The 19,743-nt window shown below is 41.3% G+C and overlaps 1 protein-coding gene across 2 annotated transcripts in view; it reads left to right on the top strand.

Annotated features, from left to right (window-relative positions):
• The first annotated feature begins 380 nt into the window (after nt 1-380).
• Nucleotides 381-19,743, top strand: part of itpkb (inositol-trisphosphate 3-kinase B) — a 27,860-nt gene continuing 8,497 nt past the window's right edge. The window contains exons 1-7 of one of the 2 annotated variants that reach the window (XM_069158445.1): nt 381-925; nt 4,778-5,003; nt 5,423-5,585; nt 5,831-6,112; nt 7,384-8,355; nt 18,912-19,011; nt 19,624-19,661. In XM_069158445.1, the coding sequence (XP_069014546.1) occupies nt 4,960-5,003; nt 5,423-5,585; nt 5,831-6,112; nt 7,384-8,355; nt 18,912-19,011; nt 19,624-19,661 (1,599 nt within the window). In that variant the 5' untranslated portion in view covers nt 381-925; nt 4,778-4,959. Of the gene's footprint in view, nt 926-4,777; nt 5,004-5,419; nt 5,586-5,830; nt 6,113-7,383; nt 8,356-18,911; nt 19,012-19,623; nt 19,662-19,743 lie in introns of both variants that reach the window. The other variant, XM_069158444.1, reaches the window with a different exon arrangement.

Here is a 19,743-nt window from a genome sequence, read left to right as displayed (position 1 = left end):
TTAAATTTTCATCTATAAGGAAACCAAAGCTGTCAAATGAATGTAGTGGAGTAAAAGTAAGAAATGAACCTCTGATATGGAGTGCAGAATAAAGTTGCTTATAGCATTGAATAGAAACGCTTAGAAATGTACTTAGTTCGTTAGTTACTTTGTGCAGTCGGCCTATTTCACTTCTGTTTCAAAGTCAATATTATTGGCTACTTTCAGTTAAGTTCACGCACGCGTTTGTGCATGTTTAGCTGAGGGTTTCCCTGCAATGCACGTGCACACATGCAGAGACACAGAGAGAGCGAAAGAAAGATAGAGAGAGATAGAGAGAGACAGAGAGAGAGAGAGAGAGAGAGAGTCCGTCTTGTCGCTTCCGGCTTCAAACACGCAGATCAACAGCGCTTTACTACGAACACGGAGGTGTCGGGCAACAGCATGACAACAAAAACCTCCCTGAAAACTATTTCTCCTGAGGGCAAAATGTGAGAGGAATGTCGTCGGACGATCCGAAACGCTTCTAAGTTGTTGTTTTTTTTCTTCCCCCCCCCCACCCCTTAAAATAATAAGCATATGATCGTGGGAGAAAGAGACCTTTTGAAAACGTGTTCTTCCGTGGAGGAGGATTTTTTTATTTTTTTTTTGGCTGAAAAGGTGAAGAAGCAGAAACACCCGGCAGATGCGTCGACTCGAACGAGTCGGATCATTGAAGAAACTCAAAGCAAACAAGAGGAGTAGACTGTTGCATTGTTTTGGTGCACGGAGATTGCTGTCTTTGCTGCTTCGAGTGTGAGACACACACACACACACACACAGAGAGAGAGAGAGAGAGCGAGAGAGAGAGAGAGGGGACTCATCCTCGGGTTATTACTGCTGGTGTCTGGCAATAACTAATTAAAAGTGTCCCGGAGCAGCGTGGAGAGGACGGGACGGGGCTGAGGTAAGAACACACCGGGCCTGTTGTCATGTCAGGACCTCCATCTCTACACATTGTTGTTGTTGTTTCATGTAGTTTATTACACTTTCACACCACCTACTTTCCACTTATCTGAACTGAATTGTTCCAAATGTCTTCTATGATCTGTTTGGCTTAGCTTTCAACAGCCGTGTGTAACTCAATTTAAATATGTTGGAAGAACTGAGACTCAAATGTTGACATGCGATTGACAAAAAAATAAAAAATAAAAAAATAAAAAAATTAGGATTTGAAATAGGATTTGTTTAAATTTGCTTTAGTGTTGTTTACAGCAATGTTTGTTCCTAAAAAGAGAGCTGGAACAGACAGAGGGTTTTACAAAACAGATAATATTTCACTTAATTACCGTATTGTTACCTAATCAAATGCATTAGATTGAGTGTATTTATTATTGATTGATCTGCCAATTAATTTGTATTACTCTAATAAATGTTTGAAAATGCCCATCTTATTTTTCAAAACTTTGTCAAATCGCTGCCTGATTTGTCACCAACAGTCCAAAAATCCTCATACTGGAGAAGATGGACCTGCCAAATATTTGCCTAGAATTTGACTTCAACCAATATTTAATCATCAAAATAATTGCTGATAATGTCTGATGTTGTTTGGATCCCACTTAAGTTCCTATGGAGTCCTTTTTCCCTTTTGGGAACCCCAGAGCTTTATTACTGAGCTTTGGGTGTCAGCAGGCAGTAGCTGATATGGATAACATCTTATGTTATGGCATAATTTTATATTTAAATATCCATATATTTATAATGTGAAGTTTATGGAAATTGTCAAGAAACTGGTAATGCTATATTTTTTTAATTAGGCAGGAGTGTCAGTTTTTTGTTCAATCTAGTGGACCAAATGAAAAAAATGACGTTGATGAAAAAGATTCTCATTTATGTCTGACATGGTCGACAATAACCATACATACCCGGAAATATAAAATGAATTTAATTGTCTAAACAGTTTGACACACCAAACAAATGTATAACATCTCTTTGTAATATAAATCCTCGCATTGCTGTACTCAACCTCCTCCTTGTAATATCTGCTTATAAATTAGAAAGAGCAGTCATCCCCAACATCTTCTAAACTTTTTCATCAGCCGTCTTTATTTTAGCCTTATTGTGTGTAGGTTCATTGCCCACTTGTGTAGGCAAGTGGACAGTTTGACTGCTCACACAGTCCCACTCAATCTGACATTAAGATGTGCTGAAATACAGACAACACTGAAGTAGTGCTGTACTAATGCCAGTATAGTGACAACAGTACTTTCTTTTTTTTCTTGTTGCAGTTGCAGGACTTTTTTGTGTTGCCTTAAAAAGTTGAAATGAGCGCTGTGTATACGCATGATGAGGCGACGGTTTGCTTCTCTGTCGTTGGACCTTTTGGCTAGCAAGACTTGAGAACACAGAGAGACGGTCCTTTAGTGCAAAGAGGGAAAAAAGTATTTGGGTTGCTGTTATGGTATTTGCAGCATGCTGTGTGAAAATGGTTCCCGGTGCCCAGTGCTGCTTCATTACCCACTCTGTGCTGTCTCACTGAAAGTAAATCCACTACTTCTGCATGAAAGACTCAGAATAGACAAGTGAACATAAATAGCCTGTAAACACCTCTCTTTCCTTCCTTTCTCTTTCCGTCTTCCATCCAGCTCCCCTCAAACTCCCCTCAAACTCCCTTCAAACTCCCCATACCTTCTGCAGGCTGCTGTGTTTTTATCACTGAAACTCAGTGGATCTTTGTGTCTAATAAACCAAGTGAAGTGATTATACGGTGTGATAGAAAGCAGCACTAGTGTTCATTCAGATTGTTTTCTGCCTCTCTCTAACTGCGTCACACACCCCAACGAGGAAACCCCATGTTTACCCCGTGGTTTACGACCCGATGTCTTAATTTATCAGGAACCAAAACACAAGTTTCTGGCAGCTCAGCACATGACAAGAATAGCTGTATGCTTGAGAGAGCCCAAGTAGTGGAGTGAAAAAGATTTGAAAAGCTCCTGATTTCCAGGCTTTTGGGGCTTTAGTTTTGTTGACTGGTCTGCAAGACAAATTATTGGATGTGAAAAGAGTGTTTCTGCTTCTGTTGGGCCATGTTATGAGCAGCATATCCCATTTCACTGCCAGTTTACTGAAATATTACATATTATTTCCTCCCTTCAAAAGTCTTAATATAAAGAAAGACCGGCTTGTAGTCTGATTGTTCACTGCTCTGCACACCAGGAATGACCATCACATGTTGGACAAAACAGACTGTAAGTCAACCCACTCTTCAGAATCAGTCATGTGTCTGAGTTGTGGACATTACACGTTTGATGTTTGAACGCTTAAGTCGAATTTTGTTCCCGGCAGTAAACCATGTTGAAACACAAGCTGCGAACCGCTCTGCAAGCGTCGACCACTGGTCATCGGACACTAGTCATCAACTGCACAGTGAAGGTTATTTGCATAGCTTATTTCACGGCAGGACATTATACCACAACGTATCATACAGAGTTTAAACTTTACCGCTGAAAAAACTAAGATGGATTTAGCTGTAGCTGAATTTTGAAAGAAGCCTAAATGTGTCCAATAAATTCACACTGCAAAATCGCAGGTTCAAGAGTTACTTATTCTTCCTGCAGTTCATCTTGAAGGGAAAATGAAGGCCTGCTTTCTGAAAAGGTTAATAGCCACTTACACTGTTGCTCACCTGAAATAGAAAGCCCAGGACAGGATTGTTCTCAAAATCAACATTTATTTTGAGTCAAATGATCTTAAGTCTACAGCTGATTTGGATTCTATTCAGTACAAAATGTGTTTGAAAACGTAGATGTAATATTTCCACATAAACATACAAAAGAACATATGTAAACATGGAACCAAAAACGTGCTACAGTGGGTGTGTTTTCTGCAAAAAGAAGAGCATCTCTGGCCTTCTCTATCTGCATCACTTCATAAGAAGGAGATTCAAAGGGATTGTCCTCTTTTTTCCACTTTTCCATCTTTTCTTCATACCACGTTTTGTTTCAATCTGCTGCCACTCTATCTGTGTTTGTCTTTCTCGGTCTCCCTCTCTGCGTGTTTCTCTTTATCGCCATCACTCTGCCCTTTTTCCATGTGCCTCCCTCATTTTCTCCTTAAAAGAATGTTACCTTGAAGTTATTTTAGTTGAAGACAGGAGCAAATTTCAGACAAACAGTTTTGGTGCCACAGGACCGAGCAGAGCGGAGGATGATGAGAGTTGATCGTGTCACTGCTCCTTTTAGGACAAAGATGAGTTGGGTTAATAAGCACAAAAACTTTCATACAGTTTAATATTTAAACCTGTAAGAAGTTTCAAAGACAGTATGGTGTAAAATCACAAGTTCAAACAGCAGACTCTGTAATAAACCAGCTGTTTGATTCAAATGAGCGTCATAAAAATCTCTGCTTTTATGGAACATTGACAGGATAAAAGGAAAATGATTACCAGAGTGAAACATTTCACTCACCCTATATTTATCCCTTCGTCTTCCTCTCTCTACCTATCTTCTTTACTTCCCCCGTTGACTTTCTGTCTGTTACTTTTCATTTATTTTGTTCCCAGCACGAACAATGACATCTTTATTTTGGGTTAACAGCAGAACTGCATGAATAATCGGCTTTGTCCATGACGAAGTCAGGGATGGTTTTCCAGGAATGGAAAATTGGACTTCCAGTATCTGTCCTTTTTCTAAAAGGGCCTTTATTTAGACTGTTTTGTCTTCTTATTTGATGATTTGACGATACTTATTTTTCATGATTACAGCTATTAGATACAATAAATTGAACCTTCCTGGTCTTTTTATTTTCTGTGGCGGTACAGATTTTCTAGCAGTTTGGAGCTGCTGCTGCTGCTGCTGCTGCTGCTGCTGCTACTGCTACTGCTGCTGCTGCTGACTGGATGCAGAGGAATCACTGAAAGTTGTTCTCCAGACCTCCCTGTAGCTTCAGGGGACATTGTCAGATGTGTACCCGGCACTCAGAGCCCCTGGCTTGGCCGCGGGGATGGCAGCCTCTGCCTTGAACCTGAACCTTGTAGTTATGAACAGGTGAGTTTCACATGTCTCTGTGGAAATACATACTTAAAACGTGTTTAGTTACTATGGTTTGTTGAGAAGCAGTCAGACCTGACGGGCAAGATTACTGTCTTTCCGATACATTACAGAGCATTCAATAACTCTTGTGTCAGCAATTTACAATAACACACTGTCTAACTTGCTTGGCCTGCTTGACACCGCGACCCGATCCCGGATAAGTGGAAGAAAATGGATGGACACTCTCTATAGTATTAGTTGTTGTTATGCCAAAAGTTTCCCCTTTTAAATTATTTTTTGTTGAGAGGCTTTGAGAACTCATTTCCATGAACTTGAGTGATTGGTTTGTTGTAATCCTCTCCTCTCCTCTCCTCTCCTCTCCTCTCCTCTCCTCTCCTCTCCTCTCCTCTCCTCTCCTCTCCTCTCTGCAGTAGTAATCAGTTTCACACCCAGCCAGGCTCCTCTAGTGCCACCTCTCGAGTCCGAACCAGCCCAGTCGGCCGACCCGTGCTGCCAGTTCCGGATCGGAGCACCTACTGCCAGTTACTGGGTGGGGGAGCACTGGGTGAAGGTCTCTACAGCCCAACCAGCCCCAAGGTACCCTAATCCCCACATCCAACCTGAGAGAGCTAAAAAAAAAAACAACACTTTTTACGTACTTTCCAGTTGTTTTGTAAAGTTTATCTACACTAAAAGACCAAAAACAATAGACAAAGCTAATGTAAGGAACTGTAAGATAGATATCGAATGACCATAATTGTCTCTAAACCTATATATTACCCTCACTTGTTATGAATAATTTTTGGCACACCTCCACTCCCTTCTTGTTTGTCTTTCCTTAGACGAGCCCGCGAGCCCTTGGTCAAACGTTTGTCTTCCCTACTTCGTCCTCGCTCTCGCCCAGCCCCACACCTCGTGCTCGCTCCCCCTCTCCGCGAAGCCCGGAGCTCCTGGGTGTTAATGTGGGCCAGCGCGTCCGACGACTGAGCTCGCCCGGTGGTGAAGAGGGAGGGGAAAGAGACGGGCACGAGGAGAGGGGAGAAGAGACGGGAGGAGGAGAGAGGCGGGAGAGGAGACGCCAGGCACAGCTGCTGCAGATCCACAGAGAGCTGCAGAACGTTGAGGTGATTTTCTGTGTGACTCTTTTTTTTTTCTTTCCTTAACTGTGTTTTTCATACTTCCTTCATTTACCCTTCTGTCTCTCTCTATCTAAAAATGCAGCGATAGAGCAAAGTGTTGAAACTCTGAAGGATTTACTTCATTTAATTTATTGGCCAAGTCATTACAGTGCCTGTAAGAACTTCTGTTATGCAGCTGGTGCTGATTAATCCTGAAATTCAATCGTTAGTCAAGCTTTAAAAGCCGAGCAGAGTAAAAGGAAGAAATGGTAAACTACATGTGTTTGGACTCATACAGTTTTCAGCTGTTTCTTTGTTGTTATTTTATGATAGGAAAGCCAGAAAGTTGACTTCAAGTCCCTGTCATTCTGTGAAAGGGCTGTTGATTTTGATATTTTAATCTTAATGGATGTTTCTCAGTTCCAACTGTTCCAAATATATAATTCTGCCGTCCTGACCAGGTCTTCCTAGAAAAAGACTGTCAAAATGTTGTATATGGCAGGACCATGTATGAAACACTATGGCTTTTTATGCAAAATAGATAAGACGAAGTTGGCAACTAATAAATTGTGGGTTAAATTGAGGTTAGATATATGTAGATCATTTTCTGTAATGTAACCCATTTCCATTTATTGCTCAACATTATCAGCATGATGCATGAAGTCGGATTTTAATCGCTCAAGTAATTACATTTGTGAGTTGGCATGACTTTTGTTTACGAGCCTTGTTTTGTTTGTGCTTGTTTGCTATGCATTGATGACTGAAGGTGGCTAAAGATTGACTGTTTAGAATTTGAATTATGTGGTATTTCTCATAAATGTTGTGATTACACATGACCACTGTTTATAGGTTTAAATTCAGTTTCATATTTAAGCTTAGTTCTCTTCTTGCTTCTTTAAATTCAGTGTAAAGCTGGTCTACTTTAGTTCTCTGTGAAACTGCAGACTGTGAAGTCACACATTGAATTTGTAGCTTGCCAACAGTTAATTTTCAAAATAGTTTGTTTCGTGCCAGAAGATAGAAACTAGTAGAGTCAGGGCTCCTTCTTTTTTCATTGTCTGTATATTGGTGATGTATTAGGACGTTTTTTGTGTGCTTTTTTTCATGTCAGTTTATATTTCTCAGAGCAGATTCTGCTGATAACAGGACACCTGTGAAATGATAAGCTGCCAAAGCCAAATGTGAAAAAAATACATCAAAGTAAACATCTCTACAGTTAGACCAAGTAAACCAAACTGTAGCTGCAATTAGACTCTCTTTCTCTGTGTGTCTTTCAGGTCAGGGGGAAAGTGGGCATTTTCGAGGCCCACATTTCGGGGATTCGTGCCCAGGTGCTTAATACTGAGCTCCAGCGCAGCCCTCGGTCTCCCAGACGAGCGATCGGCCAAACCCCTTCCCACCCAAGCCAAGGAAACACAGTTCCTGAAACCTCAATGACACACCCACCACAGACTGAAGTTCCCCTTGTCGTCCAAAATGGGAGAGAAAGGGAAGAAGAAACAGAGGACAAAAAAAGGAGTGAAGGGAGGAACAAAGGTGAGAAGGACAGCAATGCAACTAAAACAAATATGGAGAAAAAGACACTGATTGATCAAAATGTCTGCCAGTCAGAAACAGCAACGCAAACTCCGTGTTTAGACGGACTGTCTGTTCAAGGCTCCCTCGAGACATTAGACAAAGATGCAGCGGCAGATGGAAAGAAGAAAGAGGGAGGCGTACTGAGAGAAAAGGAGGGTGAAAAAGAGAGAGCGAGGATAGAAAACAAACAAATGTTGGAAGATGAAACGGAACGGACCGAGAGAGAAGTGAGGGATGAGAAGGAGGACCAGTCGTGTCCTAAAATGCTGCTCCAGACAGACGGAAACGGGTCGGAGGTTGACCTTGAAACTGTACCTGGTTGTACTGAGAGCTCCCATTGTTTGCTGGACATCACTGATCACACCTCCAACCACTCTCCCTCCACTCCTCCCTCCATACCTGCTGTCATAATAACTGACCACGGTTTGGAGAGCCAGCCTCAAACCTCTGAAGGCCCCGCCTCAGACCAGGGACCGTGCAGCACCCCCAGCCCCAGTTCTAGCCCCGGACCGAACTTCTCCACTCACTCTCTCAGGAAGCTGTCGTCCTCCTCTGCCTCCTCAGCCGGTTTCTCCTCTTCTTGGGAAGAGTCGGAGGAGGATATTTCCAGCGATACGGAGAAAGGAGAGCAGCTTCTCAACCCTGCGCTCCTCACTTCTCAACAGAAAGCAGTAAGTACATCTGAAACTTAAGAGTATGTGCTTGTTTGTGTGCCTGTCTCTAAAACCTACTTGTGATTCAGTGGATGCTATTTATATATATATATATATATATATATATATATATATTATATTATTTAAATGGAATTGACATTTGGAAACTTGGATAGCCAAGAATTTTGTTACACTTAAAGAACTAAACCAGCTACAGTTAGTCCAATAAATCTTTTGTGCTTACCGCGCTCAGTAATAGTCTTTTCAAAAAATACTCCAGGGGCTCATTGGCCAACTTACAGCATCTAATACATTATAATGAAACAAATATCTGCCCTGTTTTTTGTTAAAGTTACTTAATTTTTGTAATACGGGTGAATTCACAGAGTTCTCTGACTTCTTTCTGGTGCTGCACTCACTTGCTGAAGTAAACTCAGTTTGATTCTCCTTTCAGTGGACCCATAGCACAGCATTAAAAAGCTGTTATGTTAGCAAACTCGCCAGGGGGTACATAAACTATTCAGACGGGAATGTTGTAAAAAAAAAAATAATAATAATTATAATTGTGACAGTTTGTATTGCTCTGCTTATGAAAGTTATTTTATTGCCCTCACAGTGTAGGCCCATTTTAGCTAACGCATAAACACACCATTATTTTACATTAAACTCGGATGTCTCTCCATTGGATGATCAGAGCTGGAAAGTCTGCAAACTAGAAGTAACTCTGCCCAGTAGTGACACTTTAAGTAGAAAATGGGAGTGAATATCATGGTGGCAAGCTCTGACAGGAGGTGATTACATAACATATATTTTGGCTACACTACAAACTCAAAACCTAGCTAGTCCATCGATGTTGCAACTATATTTCCTTGGAAAGCATTAGTGTTGACATGAGTCTCTGACACCAGTCCTCCAGCAAAGTGTTTGTTTATCAGTCAGTGTGTGTGTGTGTGTGTGTGTGTGTGTGTGTGTGTGTGTGTGTGTGTGTGTGTGTGTGTGTGTGTATGTGTGTGTGTGTGTGTTTTTCCCATCTCTGTATTGTTTTCCACAAACAGCAAAAATCACAGCATAAAGCGATTCCCATCAGTTTGACTGAATGATGAAATCCTTGTATTCACAACACAGTCGTAAACAGTAGAGTAAGGAATGCGGGGATAAAACCAAACAAAATATAACAAGGTCAGGGAGAGGGGGAGAAAAAGGGCCCAACAAAACCAAAATGATAAACCAGAAGTATCCGTGTGTCACTGAGTGTGTGCTTTTGGCATATGGATTGAAATAACACAAGGGAGCTATAATCGCTTGAGTATAGTAGTTAAAATAGAGTATGCATGTAGGGAAACACCGGGGGCCGTGTCCTGGCGAACTTACACCAGAAGCCTCAACTGGTTCTGTGTGTTTGAATGTGTCTGTGCATGTTGCTGGGCACTGCTGTCACGTCGGCCTGAGCTCTCTGCCTGAGTAACTTTTGATATTCACGCTAACAAGGCTCGCAGTGCGCGAGGCCTATGTGTGCGTAAGGTGAGTGTTTTAGTGTGTGGGTATTACAAGGGTGTGTGTGTGTGTGTGTGTGTGTGTGTGTGAGTGAGTGAGAGAGTGAGAGAGAGTGAGAGAGAGAGAGAGAAAGAGAGAGACCGTGCAGGTGATAGAAAAGAGGCAAGAAAGGAGAATTTGCCAGTCACACACACTTAGGCTCTGCCTGCTCTTGGATTCAGTTCAAAGAGGAGGCTGAGGCCTGTTTGGGTTTGTAGTGTGTGTGTATGTAGGTGGGTGGGTGGATATCTTTTTATTTGTAGCCAGGAAAAGTTCATGAGGCCACCTCACTTCTGCTTTGAAATACGACTTAACAAAGGATTGTATAACTGATCTTACCATTGTTTCTTAAACAATGTCCCTGTTTAAGGACTTAAAGCTGCAAAAATCGTTTCTCCTTTGGTTTCTGGCTTTCAGAGGGAAGTGCTCATATTTAAGAAGCAGCAGCAACACAAACTAATTTTGAATGTGTTATTGTGTAACATCACAAAATCACGAGAGGGTAGTTTAACAAACTATTGTGCAAATGGATTGATTTTTCTTGCATATTTGTAATCAAATGAACCTGCCCTAAACCAATATCCCAGCTGTCCCAGGTCACCATTTGTTTAAATTAATTTGGCTGATGGATTTGAATAGTGTTTTGTATTGCTCTTTGCATATTTCCGGTCAATGTTTTTTGCTTTTGTCCCGGCACAGAGAGAGAGACAGAAGCTCTCGCTGGCTGTCGCAAAGCAACTGAAGGACAGTTTATAGTTCTCAGTAAAAGTCTGGATTTCCCTCATTAAAGCACACGAGATGTCAAACATGCGGGTCGTTCATGTTCTTGTCTGTAGCTTGTCACAGTTCCTGATCCGTCGTTTAAGGAAGCCTGGTGTATGTGTGCAAAAGGCAGAAACGTGCAGAAACACATAAAGCATGCTTGCTTGTGTGGGAGGTATGTAGGAGAGAGGAGAGGGAGAGAGTGAAGAGGAGTGATACAGAGAGAGGAAGAAATACAGAAAAACCGAGTGAGCAAGTGAACTGGCAGAGAGATGAGAAAAAGTTGTACAATGTGTACTGTATATTAGCCATTTTATCTTTGCTGATATTAAGAGAGACATTTCCCCAATTTAGTGCAGGAGAGACTTGATTTTATCTGTCTTTTAACAGGGAAAATATGATACCCACACTTTAAGGACATGTTTTGTATGATGAAACATTTGAAGATGCACCAGGAAATATACAGATATGTAACTGTAGCACTGGCACTACTATATACACACCAAGAGGGCAGAAAAATGTGCAGGAAAATGAAAATGTCCTGCATGCTTGTTGTAAAATATAAATATAAGACAGAAATTTTTGTCACAGTTTTAAGTGTACATTCTGGATTTAAGAGCTCTGCGTCATTGTGGTTGCATCCATTATCTTTACAAATGAATTCACCACTCTTAAAAAGGTTTAATTAATACATGCCTCTTTTGAATTAGTCACCCAAGTCAGCCTGACATTTCATTTTTCTGTGTAAACACATCTGTTTTGTTATGGCCATTAGCTTTTGGATTATGTCAACTAATTTTGAAGAGTGGACACACTTCACTGGCCGAAGCTGGAATCTGAGCCGAGCCATATATAGACACTGTTCGGCTGATCTTTTGACTGACGTCTTGGCATCTCTCCAAGGTTGGAAGGCACATACTGTATGTGCTGCCAGGGTTTCCTCGGTTCTAATAAATTTACAGCCAAAGGACACCTGCCATAGATTGGCATCTGTGTGTTTTTCTTCTTTCTTCAAGATTTCAGTTGACTTCCGAAGACGAAAAATGAAGACTGCCAGCAGCAGAGCTCCACTTTTAATGAGATGACAGTCAGTTGTTTGCTTTTCTCTCAAAGCATCCACCCTCATTAGATGAGTGAAATTAAACAGCTGCAGATGGAACTTCATAGAGATATATATAAATGCAAACACTAGGAAGTTAAGTCAAAGTATTACCCCCAAATAAAACTCAAAACATCAGTCTGGCTAAACAGCATTAACATGTATGTGTGTAAATGATGTATAAAAACCATCAAAAATAATGGGATAGATCAGATTCAACCAGTCATAACTCGATTTTACACACGTGAGCTTGCAAATATGACGTATATTTTATTTCATTTAACAGTCAATCAATTAATTAACACTAATTCACAGCAAATGCTTACCCAACTAATTTATCATTAAATGTTTATGGGTTTCTGCCTCTAAAAAAATTCAGATTTACTGCTATCCCTTCTTTTTTATCACAAAAAAACTGGACTGTCCCAATTTTTTTTTTTTTTTTTTTAAAGCTTCAGTAATTTAACTGACTGTTTCTCACTCTTTTGTGACATTTTTAAATAACCAGTAGATTAATTGTCAGATTATTTTGTATTTGTATTGTTTTTTTTACTTGCAGAAAATTTGCTGTCAAAACTTTAGCTTGGTAAAGGGTCAGAGAATATAGAAGAAACTCCAGCATCATGTTTCAGCTTTCAAAAAGATTGGTGAAAGAAACTAAACCTCGTGGAGCAGAAATTACAGTGGAACGGAAGTGGGGCAGGACTTCTGAAAGTTGCTCTATAAATGATGCAGGTGGTGTGTTGTTACTCATGTATGTACTCATGTAAAGCTTGGGACGCATTGAATTTTTGGACACATGTCGATATATATTCACTTGTTAAAAAGATGTGCCAATTAAAAAAAACTGACCCCATTATAAAGCATTATATAAATCTCTTTCGGAATAAAGACTACACCCCATACTGCTGTTATTGTAAACTGTACAACACACACACACACACACACACACACACACACACACACACACACACACACACACACACACACACACACAATGACAAACCCTCTGTACACACCACTCTACAACTTTTTATTGTGCCATTATATGCAACCGTGTGCACACAGTTTCTTTTTTCTTCACAAGCCTACTGTAACTTGCTGTACTTTGACTCACATCCCTTTTATATGATGCTTTGAAATGCGGTCACACACTGACCTAAACATTAATCTTCACCCTGCCAGGTTTATCCTCTGTTAATCCAACCGTGTATCCAACCTCATCTCCAATACCAAAAAAAGGAGTTTTAGCGGCGCACTGTGCTGAGCGAAAACTCTTTTCTATGTCCACAACTGTAACTCAAGTGGATCGGCCCAAAATATCAGCACACACACACTGTGTTTGTACTGCAGTGGAAAATCTTCACTACCACGGCGGCCAGTCGCCTAGCAACCCTGTGACGTCAAACCGAGTTTCCCTCTCACAGCTGTACAGTGTGTGTGTGTGTTTGTGTCAGAGTCTGTAAGTTTATGGGTGTGCGTCGAACTCTTGTGTGCGCTAACAGAGTGCCTGCTTGGTTCCCTGTGAAAGGGGAAACACCGGCCAATTCTTTATTTGGTGTTTTTTGTGCGAGCTTGTTTGGTGAGAGAGCATGCATGTGCATATTTGCGTTGCCCCAGGCGTGGAGGAGTCAGGTCGGCCCGCTGTGACCGAAGCTGACATTTTGTGTGTTAGAGTGTTGGATCCAGTGCAGTTGGGGAAACCCTGCTGCCTGTCACACGTTTGCAAAAAAAGGGGATGTAGAGTACAACTCATACACAGGCTGGAGCGCCACAGGATGCACTTTTAAATGTAATGGTTGTAAGAGTGTTTGCGGGATTATATTTACATTATCTGATCGTCATCATGCTTTTATCAGCCTGTTCGTGACACTTCTGTGTTTGGTTTAATTCAGGGTGTTTCAGTCTAAAGTTACATTTGCTCTTAAATGTTCCATCGTGTTCTCAATTTGGAAATAGGTCTCCTAGATCTAAATGCAATATGTAGTTACAACAACAACCGCGCCGCAGACATCTAACCCGGTTTTTTGGTGTCCCCTTTTCTCACCTTTCTGTAGCAGTCAAGCAAAGCTGTTGTTCCACTGCCCAGCCTTGGTTGCTAAGAGATTTATCATGCACTCTCCAAGCACGTTGTTTAGCCGGCTTCACACTCCCTGCAATTTAATTTTGCCTGAGTGTTTGATTGTTGTGTGTGTGTGTGTGTGTGTGTGTGTGTGTGTGTGTGTGTGTGTGTGTGTGTGCGCGCATGTGCGCGCGCCTCTCAGCCTAAACTTTGCAGACTCAGTTGCAGTGTTTTGTATCTGCAAGGGGACATTGTGGCGAGCGATATCAGACTTGTTGTTTCCTCAGTTCCTCACTGTTGAAAACATCAGCATGCATCAGTGTTTCCCATGCTTCTTCACATTACAGAAGTTACCCTTTGCCACAATTTTTTTTTTTTTTTTTTCCCCTCTTCCTTCATTACTCCCTGCATGCAAATGAGTGGCAGCTGGTTGCCCTTTTTAACCTCACTTTTCCTGGCCAGCAAGAAGACACCCAATTTCCCTACATCTCTACAGACTGTTTGTGACAACACAATGTCAATACTGCGGGTGAGAGAGTAACTTTTCGTCATACAAATGTATGAAAGCATATCTGCAGTTGTGTGTGTTTAAGAACACGATGCAGTTTCTGAAGATGATAACCAAGGGGCCAACAAGAAGTCAGTGTTTCTTTTTTACTCTGTGCTCTTTCGGTTGTTTACACAGGGCAAGGCCTTTTTTTTCTCTCTTTCTTTTGTTTGTAGTCAGCGGCGGATGTGGAAAATACTGTCGCTGAGGCAAGCGGCAACCCCCCCCCACTTCCTGTCTGCAAGAAGTTCCTTCACTTACCATTTCCTCCCTCTCTCTCTCTCTCTCTCTCTCTCTCTCTCTCTCTCAATGGAAACTTTACTGTTTCTCCTGCTCTCCTCTTGTCATCCAGCTGCTGTGGGGATAGAGATAGGAGAGACAAGAGAGAGACAGCCGGAGAGTAGTGAGCCAGAGAAAGATGAGAGCTGACGTTGAGGGTATTTTCAGGCCGAGAAAGCAGGGGAACTTTGCCAATTCAAGCATGTCCATTTTCCCATACGTTTTTAAATGCAAACTTAACAAGTTAAATGTAAAATATAGTACAACTAGAGACAAGCATTTGCAAAGGCCACATTTGAATAAACTGAATATAGAGATTTACTTTGAACAGTAGGTTTTGAGCAATTGTTTCCTGGAGAAGACATCCACACTTCTTCCTGTGGGGATCTGGTGATAAAACAATGTCCAAGGTTATATTATATTGACTGTTTGCAGAGACAGATAGGTCTGCTGTAAAAAGGTTGCATCAGTTTATTATTTGGTTAGTCATTAGATATGAAATGTATCTGCAGCCATGAAGATAATCACCCATTGAAGTCATTTGTCCTGCAAAAATATTAAACAGTTGTGCTTTTTCTCTGTTTTAAATAACTGTAACTTAAATAGTTGTAGGATTTGTTAAACAAAGTATGTCACATATAACAGCAATTGTGATGGGCTTCTATAGACTAAAAAATATAATCAGCTTGTTCATTGATGAGGAAAATGTTAGCTGCAATCCAAGTGTAAATTCAGTCATGCAAACTATTTCTCAGGCGTACAAAAGCAATAATCATCTGCTCGCTGTGAAACTATTGTATCACAAGATGATGCAAAATCACAGAATGTCCAGAATTAATGATGTGCATGTCATTTTTTACTTTATAAAACTTCAGGTGTCGTTTTTGACACAGAGCTGCATCCAAAGGAATTACGTTGATGGTGCACTGTCGTAACTTCAATAGCTCACCGTAGAGCAGGTTCTTTCGGATGTTTCCTTATGTTTATTCTAGCCCGTGTTGCAACTTCTGTCACAATCTTTCTGTGTCTCATCCTCACATACAGAAACGGCCATACTCACGGCAAACATGCTTTCATACATATGTAGCATGTAGAAGTCGAAAAACATAAACACAAACATACGGGTTCTGTTTGCTTTTCGGCGCAACTTCCACTGTTAAAAAATGTCCCCTTGGGAATTAATAAAGTAACTACCTAACCTAACCTAACCTACTGTTTTTCCAGACATGTGCGTTTAAACTCGCTCCCACACACACACACACACACTCAGCTCCGTCTAGGTCTTCGCAATGGTGTGACCTCCGTGGACATTTGCATGTCTAGATTATGTTCGCCCTCTGTTTTGACAATCAAATGATCCACAATTGTTTATCCATGCACACACTCGGACACACACGTGTAAATCTTGCAGGGGCATGGGGAGAGGAGCATGCAAGCCTGAGGTGCCAGCAGACAGAAGAGAAGAGTCTGGGTGTGTTGCAGCAGAGTTGGACAGATAAGTCTTGTCAGTTTGTCCAGCTGAATGACTGAAAGCCCATCGGTCACCATGTGGTCTACATGGCTCTATTTAGTGTGGAGTGTTGTTGTGTCAGTCGGAGCCATCTTTATCATTACCATCATCCATCTCCGCAGCAGCTTCCTTCAGGTACTGTCACAGTATACTGACACTTTTATTTTTATTTCACTCGTGCTTTTGTGACTGGGTTTAGTTCTTATTGAGTGATGTGTGACAGCTCGACTCCACTTAGGTTCTATTGAGCAATATTATTGCTGTCAACATCTCTGTGATAGTTAAAGCCTTTAGTTTGAAACCACTCTTCGCCTCTCATTGCATTTCTGAATCTCCACCGTTACAATGTGTGTTGTTACTCAATCCTGAGACGCTGCAGACTTTCTCTCTGTTGCCCTCCGCAGCTCACACACGGCAGCTGTCAGTCGGCAACACGGTAGAAACATGACATTCTGAGTGGTCGGAGAAAGTGCAAACCCGTTGGCTACTCACCAAGCTGCAGCCTGATACTTTTACTTTCTCGCTAACTGGCTGCAGATGGTGGGGAAAAAAAGAGTCATTCAGTTTGACTTATTTGTACCTTTTCTGATGGCCTACAAAACATAAACCCTGCTGTATTTCCTTGAACACAAGACAGAAACCGTGACTAAGATTTTTTTTTTTTTGTGCCATTATGTTTTATTTATTCAGTGAAAGCTCACAGTTTATATGTTTCTAGTCAAACCTGCATGCTGGTACATGGAGATGTCCAGTAAAAGCTTCTGTTGGATGCTGCCTCTATCCTTCAGATCATCTTACTTTAAACCGTACTGAAGCAAAGCATTCTGTTTTCGTTAAGCTGAAGTACAAGAAGCTGCCGAGTCATGTCAGGATTTGCCTATTAATGGAAATCAGTTCAGTGTGACTCTAAGAAACGCTGAACCGCTCTGTTTTAAGGGGCAAATGTTAACACCCCTGATGACATGCAGGTGATAAGACTGGCTGCTCTCTGAACCATTTCAGCTGACCCACCCTTTAGTCAGTTTCCACCACATGGTCTGTACGCACGTGAATGTGTCAGTGTGTTTTACTTTTTATTTTTTTTAATTTTTTTTTCTCGTGCCTCCACTGGTGCAGAGAAAACCCCCTCAATCGACTCTATGCCACCTTGGACAGACAAAGAAAGAGAGAGAGAGAAAGGGGATGTGTGTGGCTGTGTGGCTGTGTGTGTGTGTGTGTGTGTGTGTGTGTGTGTGTGTGTGTGTGTGTGTGTGTGTGTGTGTGTGTGTGTGTGCATGCGTCTAACCATAGATAGTCATGCTATCAGCTGATGAAATATGTGACATGGGTTATATATCACCTTCTTTGGTCCTCCTCTCTCTTATCTTCTCCTCACTTCTCCTCTCTAGTTATTTGTAGACATAATATTATTTCTCCTGGTATTTGCAGACCAGTGGAAATCTCCTGTGTGTGACATCACACCCTAAAAAGTTTGGGATTTTCTTTATTTCCAGTGCTGCTTCATTCTCTGGTTTCTCCGTCTCTGTGTTGTACAGCCAAGCATTGTTTAAACCCACAGATCAAGACATGAGGAGGTTTTCCATCTGATGAAATGCTGCAGCCATAAAAACATTGTTTGAGGGTTTCAATGTTTTACTCAGTAAGATTGTGATTTGCTGTAGCTTCAATGAGGTGCAGCACAATTAGCACATTCAAACCTTATGGGGCAACTACAGAAAATATTTATGCTCTAAGAGATAAGAGGGGTTTGGTTTATGGATTTTAAGGGACAATGTGGAGTAGTTTGTTTATCCAATATTTGTTGTAATTTGCCTTTACCAGTTAACCTAAATAGACAGAGATTAATGGATGTTTTTCCAGCTGCAGCTCTTCTACTGTTAAATATTAATACAGTTGAAATAAAAGTCTTTTCATCATAAAGACAGGATGGTGGAGGAAAAGGAGCTGGATTTGATTTAGAGAAGGCTTGTTTATGCCGAAACAACAACGCTGCATGTGTGTGTGTGTGTGTGTGTGTGTGTGTGTGTGTGTGTGTGTGTGTCAGACAGCATATATGCCCCAGTTCATGAATGACTGTCTGTGTTTGTTTGTTTGTGTGGCAGGAGTCCCGCACTTCAGTGTGTCCCTGCCAGGGACAGGGAGAGCCTTTTGGAGAAACACTGTGTTTGTTTGTGTGTGTGTGTGTGTGTGTGTGTGTGTGTGTGTGTGTGTGTGTGTGTGTGTGTGTGTATCTGTGTGTCTGTGTGTTACCAGGGGAAACCCCAGCTCGATCCTCCCGAGTCTAGTTAAAATAGTCTAAAATAAAAAAAATAGTATGTGTGTGGGAGAAGCAGGCCGCTCCCCCACAGTCAGAGATAACCCAGTGTGTGTGTGTGTGTGTGTGTGTGTGTGTTTTAAAGACTCAATTTGCTCATGGCCATTAAACAAAGCGGTAAAACTCATCGGATGAGCCAGAAGATTAATGTTACAGTTAGTCTGTTTTTTTTGTGAATCAATCAGCATGATTGAAGTAATGACTTCAGCTATTTTTGCATAAGAAGAAGAGCAAATACCAACATTACACTGACTAATTACTATATATTAATTATATTAATTAATATATATTTACACAGAAAGTGGGGTTTAAACAGGTTTAGGGGTAGATAAGCTCAGGCCAATGCTCAAGAAGTCAGGATTACAGTAACAACCAGAGCAATGTGTGTTGGAGCTTATGGTTAAACTTCGGACAAAGCGTCATTGTAAAGTGTAATTACTGTGTTTGTGTGTGTTTTTGTGCGTGCAGCACAAGTCTTGGAAGAAGATTAAGAACATGGTCCACTGGTCACCGTTTGTCATGTCCTTCAAGAAGAAATATCCCTGGATACAACTGGCTGGGCACGCAGGTATGTGGACACACACATACATGTGTTACATGGTGCAACACAAGGAGAATAGCAGAGGCTTCCCTGGCTGAGCATAGAGCTAAAGCGGCGGCAACCTAAGAGCCCAAACTGTAGCTGACTATCTGTGATTTGCAGTTTCATCTCATCTCATCTATCATATTTGCAGTTTCTATCTTGATCCTAGCGTATGATGAGACCAATCAGTTTACAGCTGAATAAAGGCCCCATTTACTTTCTATTTACATGTTAGTGGAGAGCTGATGAAAGTATTTTGTTGATGCAGTTTTTCACAGCAAACTGTGTTTGTTGGAGCTAATTGTTTAAGATCAGGGCCTCTCTGGGGACTTGTGAGTGTTGGGATGGTTGGCAATGGGAATGGGAAACATCTGGCAACGCCTCCTTTGAAAAGATGTCCTGGAGGATGGTGGTTGAACAAAAACAAACAAGAACCTGTGCCTCTTCTTCACTTAACTTGTTTAAGTTGTTAAAAGGTGACTGAAATTCCTGCTGTTGGTTCAAACTTCTAATCTCAGTCAATCCAGCTAACTAAAGCCAAGCTACTCCCAAACCCTCTCTGCAGCTGCTTCCCAGTAAAAGTGTGTCTCTTTACAGGGAGTTTCAAGGCGGGAGCAAACGGACGCATATTAAAAGTAAGACACCCTTTAACCACCAGTCACAATCTGTCTTGAGGCTCTGCTTTTGTTTGATACTGAATCAATGAAACAAAGAGTA

This window comes from Embiotoca jacksoni, unplaced genomic scaffold (assembly GCF_022577435.1).
Source record: "Embiotoca jacksoni isolate LCO1_2020_lvr unplaced genomic scaffold, fEmbJac1.0.p SCAF_23, whole genome shotgun sequence".
NCBI classification, from domain to species: domain Eukaryota; kingdom Metazoa; phylum Chordata; class Actinopteri; family Embiotocidae; genus Embiotoca; species Embiotoca jacksoni.
This window is presented reverse-complemented; position numbering and strand designations above follow the sequence as displayed.